The sequence below is a fragment of the Piliocolobus tephrosceles genome, chromosome 8 (assembly GCF_002776525.5).
Source record: "Piliocolobus tephrosceles isolate RC106 chromosome 8, ASM277652v3, whole genome shotgun sequence".
Classification (NCBI taxonomy): Eukaryota; Metazoa; Chordata; class Mammalia; order Primates; family Cercopithecidae; genus Piliocolobus; species Piliocolobus tephrosceles.
Window position 1 is genome coordinate 4,028,631 of NC_045441.1, and position 9,140 is coordinate 4,037,770.

The 9,140-nt window shown below is 56.6% G+C and overlaps 1 protein-coding gene across 1 annotated transcript in view; it reads left to right on the forward strand.

Annotated features, from left to right (window-relative positions):
• The first annotated feature begins 2,500 nt into the window (after positions 1-2,500).
• The window catches only part of PRKAR1B (protein kinase cAMP-dependent type I regulatory subunit beta), a 168,920-nt gene continuing 162,280 nt past the window's right edge, over positions 2,501-9,140 (forward strand). Inside the window, exons 1-2 of the mRNA XM_023188481.2 lie at positions 2,501-2,661; positions 3,524-3,722. Coding sequence (XP_023044249.1) covers positions 3,546-3,722 — 177 coding nt within the window. The 5' untranslated portion in view covers positions 2,501-2,661; positions 3,524-3,545. The remainder of the gene's footprint in view (positions 2,662-3,523; positions 3,723-9,140) is intronic.

Here is a 9,140-nt window from a genome sequence, read left to right on the forward strand (position 1 = left end):
GATGGAATTCCGTTCGCTCTTGCTGCCCAGGCTAGAGTGCAGTGGCGCGATCTTGGCTCACCGGAACCTCCGCCTCCCGAGTTCAAGTGATTCTCCTGCCTCAGCTTTCTGAGTGGCCAGGGATTATAAGCACGAGCTACCACGCCTGGCTAATTTTGTATTTTTAGTACAGACAGGGTTTCGCTGTGTTGCCCGGGCTGGTCTTGAACCCCTGATTTCAGGTGATCCACCCGTCTCAGCCTCCCCACGTGCTGGGATTACAGGTGTGAGCCACTGCACCCGGCCAAAGGTATTTATTGATGAACATAATTGGGAAGTGCAGATATGGGAAGGGCCTCAGGTTTGGTTTGAGGATGGCCATGGCTCCCTTTCTCCAGGATCCTGTTTCTTCCCACTTGATTTCATCCTCTGGGAGTGATTAGACAGTGAGCAGGACACTAAGGAAACGTCCACTTCCTTTCCGCACCCCCTTGTTTCCTTTCCTCGGCTCAAGCCAGTAAGGCTGCAGCAAGAGAGGCCTGGAAGTCAGGCAGAAACTTTTCTGCAGGCTGGGGCAGCGGGGGCCACGCCTCGCATTGCTACCAGAGTCAGTCTGAAGAGGGAGTCCTTGCAGGGGGTGGGGACCACTGGAACAGGGACCTGAGCGGCCGGGAAAAGTGTGAAAGTGAGAGGCAGTGGGAGCTGCCATCGTGGCAATGAGGAGAGGAGTTCAGTAGATGTCACAGCTCAGTGAGGCCAGGGGCCGCATGTCTGGTGGGCCAGGTGCGTGCTGCCAGCCCCCAAACCTGGGCGATCCTTGTCTCAAAAGGACGCAGGCCAAGGAGCCTACCTGAGGAGGAATCGCAGCAGAAGGAGGCCTTGTGTGTGTGCCTCGGGATCAGAGGGCTGTCCTGTGAGATCAGCCAGAGAGGGGTCTCCACTGTCCTCTAGAGGCACAGTGTGGGGGAAGTTTTTACAGGTAGTCTCCAGAGAACCCCAGGAGAGCCTGGGAGAGAAGCAGCCAGCCCTGGAGCATCTACCCCCAAAGCGAGACACTGCCTTGGTCAGGTGACACCTGGGCCTTTTTTGCTGTCCTTCTCACCAGTCCACGCTGGAGGAGCAGGAGTAATTGGAGGAGGAGGAGGGAGTGGAGAGGCCACGGGGAGCGCGTGATGGTACTGCTGGTCAGCAGCAGCTCCAAGGCAGGCCAGGGCTGGGAGAGCCAGAGGTCTGAGTGGGTTGTGGGATGGAGTTCAGATTCAGAGACTGGGCCTGGATCCCTGAGAAAGTCTCAGGACAAAGGCAGGTCTGCCTGAGATGGGTCTGGGGCCAGTGGGCGCTGAGGGTGAGGGCTGAGGACCAAGGAGCTTTGTGTTTGACTCCCGAGGGTGGCCTGCTTGGTTTACGTTCACCCTGGCAGGAAGAGGCTGAGGCAATGTCAGCCCTGCTGGGGAGCGTGCTGGGCAGGGCTGGTGACCTGTGTAATGCCTGTGCAGGCAGGTGAGTGGGGGAACAGGTGAGCATGGGACCGGTGAGTGTGAACTGGTGAGCATAGAACAGGGAGGCTGGTCAGGTGAGTGTGGACCAGGTGAGCATGGGAGGGCTGAGTGGAGACGGTGTGTGTACAGGTGAGTGTGGAATAGGTGAGCATGAGATGGGTGAGTGGGGGATGGTGAGTGTGTACAGGTGAGTGGGAGATGGGTGAAGATGGGGCAGGAGAGTGGGAGACAGGTGAGCAGGCAACAGGGAAGCCGGGCAGGTGAGTGGAGGACCCCCGGGGGTGGACAGGTGGGTGGAGGACCCAGGGGGGCTGGACAGGTGGGTGTGTACAGGGAGGCAGGTGCCATCTTCTTCACAGCCTGAACTGCCTGCCCCTCTCCTGGCATTTGGAGCCTCTCGGGAGGGGAGATGGAGTTTCTGCGCCACCTTGGCAGGATGGGGCAACGGTGTGCGGTAGCAGGATGATATTTCCCTTTCCTGCAGGGCTGGGCTTGTGGGTTAGGACCATCACCAAGAGGCTCCTCCTAGGCCTCCCTGACCTCTGGACCCCCAGGAAAGGTGGGAAAGAATTTAGGAAGGTCCTGATTTCCCACTGGGCGTCGGGGTGAAGATGGTGCGCCTAACCGGTGGGAGTCACCTGGGGAAGCAGGGCTGGGCCCACCTGGCCACCCCCTTCTGGCCCCTAAGGTAGAGCGAGACCCCAGGGAACGGGCACGCTTGCTGGGTACCGGAGTTCTTCAGACGCAGGGATGTGACCCCGGTGTGAGCAGCTCAGGCAGCCGCGGTGGTCGTGAATGGGGGGGAGGGGGAGCCCGGGCCATCACAGGCGGCCCCACGGCCTGCACCAGCCAGGGTGGGAGACTCAGGGTCTGAGTGTAGGGGGCAGGGGGCGGCGAGAGCGGGGTCCTGGCCGCACTGCGCCTGAACCTGCGCCGCTGGGGGATGGGGCGGGGACGGGGTGGGCCTGGTTGGGCCGGGGTTGGGGGGCCCGCGGGGAGACGGGCTGCAGGCCCGCGCAGGCGGCGTTGGGGGTGCAGCAGCTGCGCGCGGCGCGGGGGCGGGCGTGGAGGGCGGCGCCGCTGCAGTGCGGGGACCCGCTCGCTCGCTCGCTCGCTCGCCCGCCGTCCCCGCGCCCCGCGTCCCCGCGCAGCTGCCTCCTGGCCTCCGGCGCCGCGCATCCAGGTACGCGGGGCTGGGCTGGGGTCTGCGCCGGGACCCCCGGGCCTGGGAGGCCCCCCGGGAATGCGGACATTTGGGAGGGTTTGGCCCCCAACCGGGAGTGGGGCGCGCGGGGCGGGGCCGGGCCTGGGGCGCCGGGTCAGGGGTCCCTGGAGGGTCCTCGCCGGCGCAGAGGCCGGGGCTGGGGCGGGGGACACGGGGTCTCTGGGTGAGCGCGTTCCCGGCGGTCTGGGCACTCGGGGGGCGGCTTGGCAGGGGGCTGGGGTCTTGCGCTCCACGGTGCGGTGCGGCCCTGGCCTGGCCATGGTGACTTCGCTGCGTGGCCGCCGCATTTGTTCTCCTGCAACCCACCCCCCCACCACCGCCGGCTTCCCTTGTTTACCTGCGTTTCTGTTTTTTCCTGTGCAGAGGCCCGCCCAGCCCATCCACAGCCTCACCCTCATCTCTCCCTGCCCTGAGGCCGCGCGCAGGGGCCCCCCAGCATTCACGTTTCACGCGAGTGCCCCCCCAAAAAGGGGGTTGGAGGAGGGCGAGGCCCTGGAACCCCCGGGCTGGACCCTCAGGGTGCCGGGTCCCCCACTCTTCCCACCCCGGAATCCTCAGAACTGCAGAAGGGGTTTCTCAGCCGTGCACCCCTGTCTGAGCCCCCTCCGCCCCTGCCGGGGTCTGTTGGGAGGGAAGGCTCTGGGGGTCGTCACGTTTAACACCTCACCTGGCCCCACAGAATGAAGGATCTCTGACAAATGCAGAATCAGTGACTTTCTTCCACGCTCCTGGGAGAAGCCTGGTTCACGCCGCCGCCTGCGTTTATCCGGCGCAGAGCCCCGGCAGCTCTCAGGCCTGGGGATCTGTGTTTTCTGGACAGGAAGGAAGCAGCCGCCCTCGCCATGGCCTCCCCGCCCGTCTGCCCCTCCGAGGAGGATGAGAGCCTGAAGGGCTGTGAGCTGTACGTGCAACTACACGGGATCCAGCAGGTCCTCAAAGACTGCATCGTGCACCTCTGCATCTCCAAGCCGGAGCGCCCCATGAAGTTCCTCCGGGAGCACTTCGAGAAGCTGGAGAAGGTGAGTGGCCCCCCACCGCCCGCTGCTTCCCTTCGCAGGTGTCCTAGGGCAGAGGCAGCAGCTGGGGAAACCTTCCCTCCATCCTGTGGTCCTCGAAGGTTGGGTGCCCCAGAGACTGTCCGCCATCCTGCAGGTCCTTCCAGAAGCGCGGGGAGAGGCCGACCTGGGGCCCACCTTCCCTTGTTTGGTCTCCTGAGATTCATGCCCCGAGCCTGGGTCCTCGGAGCCACGGAATTCTCCCTTCTGCTTCCAGGGGGTTCCAGGTCTTCAGAGCTCTCGTGGAAGGAGGTTCAGGGTTTTAGGTCTAGGTATTTCCGTTGCTTGTGAGGCTCGCAGACAGTTTTCAGCTTGAGGAACCGAGAGGAGGGCCAGGCCTAGTTATAGATGCTGTCAGCACTTGGGATAAAAGCAAATAGCTCCTACGGCGTGGCTCACGCCTGCCATCCCAGCACTTTGGGAGGCCAAGGCAGGCAGATCACTTGTGGCCAGGAGTTCAGACCAGGTCAGCCAGGCCAATATGACGAAGCCCCGTCTCTATTTAAAACAATACAAAAATTGGCCGGGCGTGGTGGCGCACGCCTGTAATCCCAGCTACTGGGGTGGTTCAGGCAGGAGAATCGCTTGAACCGGGAAGTGGAGGCTGCAGTGAGCCGAGATTGCACCACTGCACTCCCCCCTGGGCGACAGAGCAAGACTCTCTCAAAAAAAACGAGAAAGAAAATAGCTGCCATGGCTAAGAGGTCGGATTCCACGTTAATCTTGCAGCAGTGAGAGAGGAAAGTGCCCTTCCACCCGTGTGGTTGGGGAGAAGCCCAGGCCTGCTCTTCTCTTCAAGAATGATGCCTCTCAGGCCGGGTGCGGTGGCTCAAGCCTGTAATCCCAGCACTTTGGGAGGCCGAGGTGGGCGGATCACAAGGTCAGGAGATCGAGACCATCCTGGCTAACACGGTGAAACCCTGTCTCTACTAAAAAATACAAAAAACTAGCCGGGCGAGGTGGCGGGCGCCTGTAGTCCCAGCTACTTGGGAGGCTGAGGCAGGAGAATGGCGGGAACCCGGGAGGCGGAGCTTGCAGTGAGCTGAGATCTGGCCACTGCACTCCAGCTTGGGTGACAGAGCGAGACTCCGTCTCAAGAAAAAAAAAAAGAATGATGCCTCTCATCCCCTTCCTGGCCTCCTGCATCTGGGTTCTTTTTGTAGAAGTGTGTAGCTGGGAAGTGGCGGCTGGGACAGGAGTCCCTGTGACACCCCCCTCCCCCTCGCTGCATTCCCTCCCGTCTCCGTGGGCTCCTTCCATCCTTGTTCTGGGCCCCACCCCAGGCTCTCTGTGTATCACCTAAGGTTTGTTCTCCTCTTGGTCCTTTTGTCACAACTTAACTGTCCCCTGTGCCCATCTCTCCTGGGGACCAAATGGGAACTTGGGAAGCCCAGGTCAAGCCAAGGTCTGCCTTTGAGCGCCTGTGAACCACCAGGTCCCCATCCAGCGGTGTTTATGCTTTTGACGGAGGCCTCCTGTGATCACATAGTCCTAACCCAAAGGAGTGAATGTAGCTCTTCCCCTGGAAGCAATCCATGAAAAAACATTTGAAAGTAATGCATGCCTATTTAGGAAAATTTGAAAAGTTTGAAAGTGGAAAGAAGAAATAAAAATGCTCTGTAGTCCTCTCTACTGAATTCCCCCTCAAATGTTGTTTCTATAAAAATGTAGTTGTAGGCCAGATATGGTGGCTTATACCTGTAATCCCAGCATTTGGGAGGTTGAGGTGGTAATATCGCTTGAGGTCAGGAATTCGACCTTGTCTCTCAAAAATATTTAAAAAGTTTGCTGGGTGTGGTGGCGTCTGCCTGTGGTCCCAGCTACCCGGAGGCTGAGGTGGGAGGATCACTTGAGCCCAGGAGTTTGAGGCTGTGGTGAACCATGATCACATCACTGCACTCCAGCCTGGGCAACAGAGCGAAACCCTGTCTCAGAAATACATACACACATACATGCATACGCACACACGCATACATACATACATGGATACATACATACATAAGTCTTAGTTGCAGTCACATTATAGATGCAATTTATATTTTGTCTTTTTCATTTTTTATATTTTCTCTAAAGACCTCACTTTAAGTGACTGCATAATGTTCTGTGGAAAAGATATAGTAAGGTTTCTCAACATTTCCCCCATGAGTGAATGGACAATTTAGTTCTTTCCTTTTTTTTTTTAGTATTAAATATTGGGGCCAGCGGGTGCGGTGGCTCATGCCTGTAATCCCAGCACTTTGGGAGGCTGAGGCAGGTGGATCACTTGAGGTCAGGAGTTTGAGACCAGTCTGACCAACGTGGTGAAACCCTGTCTCTACTAAAAATACAAAAATTAGCTGGGCGTGGTGGCGCAGGCCTGTAACCCCAGCTACTCAGGAGGCTGAGGCAGGATGATTACTTGAACCTGGGAAGTGGAGGTTGCAGTGAGCCGAGATCGCGCCACTGCACTCCAGCTTGGGTGACAGAGTGAGACTCTGTCTCAAAAAAAAAAAAAAAAAAAAGAAAGAAAAAATTGGGGCCGGCGGGCGCAGTGGCTCATGCCTGTAATCCCCACACTTTGGGAGGCCCAGGAGGGTGGATCACTTGAGCCTAGGAGTTGGAGACCAGCCTGGCCAACGTGGTGAAACCCCATCTCTACTGAAAATACAAACATTAGCCAGATGTGGTGGTGCATGCCTGTAATCCCAGCTACTTGGGAGGCTGAGGCATAAGAATCATTTGACTGGGGAGGTGATTGGGACACTGCACTGCAGTCTGGGCAACAGAGCGAGACTCTGTCTCAAAAATAAATAAATTTTTAAAAAAAGTATATGGGAGGATGTGTGTAGGTTACATGCAAATATAACACCATTTTATATCAGGGACTTCAGCATCCATGGGTTCATCCAGTATCCTTAGAGATTCTAGAACCATCTCCCATGGATACCAGGGGATGACTGTACCACACACCGGGCATCTTAAACAACAGAAACATCTCCCACAGTTCTGCAGGCTGCAGTCTGAGATCAAGGTGTGGCGAGATGGCTCCTTCTGGGTCTGTGCAGGAGAAGGTTCTGTGTCTTCCCCACTCCAGGTGGTGCTGGCGATCTTGGGTGGTCCAGGCTGGAAGTCTGAAATCAAAGTGTGGCGGGATGGCTCCTTCTGGGTCTATGTGGGAGAAGGTTCTGGGTCTCCCCCGCTCCACGTGATGCTGGCGATCTTGAGTGGTCCAGGCTGGCAGACGCATCATGGGTCCCTGCCTTTATCTTCACGTGGCATTCTGCCCCCTGTCAGTGTCTGTGTCCAGATCTCCCCTTTTCATAGGGACACCAGTCATCCTGGACCAAGGCCACACCAATGACCTCTTGTAACTTCATCACCTCCATCAAGACCCAGCCTCCAAATAAAGTCAACTTCTGAGGTCCTGAGGTTAGGACTCCAGAGCGTCTATTTTTGGGGACACGATTCTCCGATCCCAGCGGCCTTCTTGGGCGTGGGCAGGGCGGTTTTTCTCAGGCCTTTCTCCAACAGCAAGCCCTTGCTGAGTGAAAATAGCAGGTTGCAAGATAGGATCTGTGGTACAATTCCATTTTTGTCGAAAGTGATGCCAACGATAATGTGTTATATGCAAAGAAAAAAGTCTGAGGGGCGTCCACCAAAATGTTGGTAAGAGTGGTGTCTCAGGGCACAATTACAGGTGATTTTTGTTTCTGTGTTCTGCAGTAGCTGATAGGACCTTTGGGGAGCTTTAGTGAAGTCTTTGAAGTCGCGTGCATGTTCTACGTGTGGGTGCGTTTAACTGGGAAGAATTCCCCTCACCTTGCGATGGATTCTCAGAGGGAGCTGAGATCCCCAAATGTAAACCACCTAACAGGGCCCTAAAATTCCGTGGAGACTCATTTTCTGCTGTGTTTTCTGGACCAGTGAGGTGCTGTGGAATGTTTGCAATAGAACCAGGAAATGTGCCTCTGGGTAGGGCAGCAGCCCTGGTGGAGAGGGGGCAAGGTCTGGGTTACTCCCTCGAGGCCAGCCAGGGCTGAGTGGCGGACAGAAGCCTCTGATGGAGGGTTTTTCTCCACTTGTATCCCAAGCAGGGTGCATGTTTGTGAGGCTTTAATAAAGCACCCGGGATAAAGTCACACAGGCCGGCAGGGATGACCCAGCGCTCGGAGTGCTGTCCAGGCTGGGCCTCTGTTGCTCTGGCCTTCATAAGTGAGTTTTTCTATGGTGGAGACTTAAGCAGACAAAATATTCCTTATTTGGGCCGGGCGCGATGACTCATGCTTGTAATCCCAGCACTTTGGGAGGCCGAGGTGGACAGATCACGAGGGCAGGAGATCGAGGCCATTCTGGCTAACACAGTGAAACCCCGTCTCTACTTAAAAAAAAAAAAAAAAAAATTGCCAGGTGTGGCGGCATGCGCCTGTAGTCCCAGCTACGTGGGAGGCTGAGGCAGGAGAATCACTTGAACCCAGGAGGTGGAGGTTTCAGTGAGCCCATATTGTGCCACTGCACTCTAGCCTGGGTGACAGAGCAAGACCCCATCTCAAAAAAAAAAAAAAAAAAAAAAAAATTCTTATTTGATGGCAAAACACAGTGTGGGAGTTTCCCGAACAAGATGTGATCGTTCTGAAGATTATCCAAAATAACGCCGTCAATCTTTTTTTTCGAGACGGAGTCTCGCTCTGTCGCCCAGGCTGGAGTGCAGTGGCTGGATCTCAGCTTACTGCAAGCTCCGCCTCCCGGGTTTACGCCATTCTCCTGCCTCAGCCTCCCGAGTAGCTGGGACTACAGGCGCCCGCCACCTCGCCTGGCTAGTTTTTTGTATTTTTTAGTAGAGAGGGGGTTTCACCATGTTAGCCAGGATGGTCTCGATCTCCTGACCTCGTGATCTGCCCGTCTCAGCCTCCCAAAGTGCTAGGATTACAGGCTTGAGCCACTGCGCCCGGCCCAATCTTCTTTTTTGAGACAGGGTCTGGCTCTGTTGTCCAGGCTGGAGTACAGTGGCATGATTTCAGCTCACTGCAACCTCCACCTCTCAGGCTCAAGCCATCCTCCCACCTCAGCCTCCCGAGTAGCTGGGACTACAGGTGCCTGCCACCATGCCTGGCTAATTTTTGTGTTTTTTGTAGAGATAGGGTTTCTCTATGTTGCCCAGGCTGGTTTTCAACTCCTGAGCTCAAGCGATCCTCCCTGCTCAGCTTCCCAAAGTGCTGGGATTATAGATGTGAGCCACGACGCCTGGCTCATCTGTTTTTCTTTCTCTTCCTTCCCTTCCCTCCCTCCCTTCCCTTCCCTCCCTCCCTTCCCTCCTTCCCTCCCTTCCCTCCCTTCCCTCCTTCCCTCCTTTCTTTCTTTCTTTCTTTCTTTCTTTCTTTCTTTCTTTCTTTCTTTCTTTCTTTT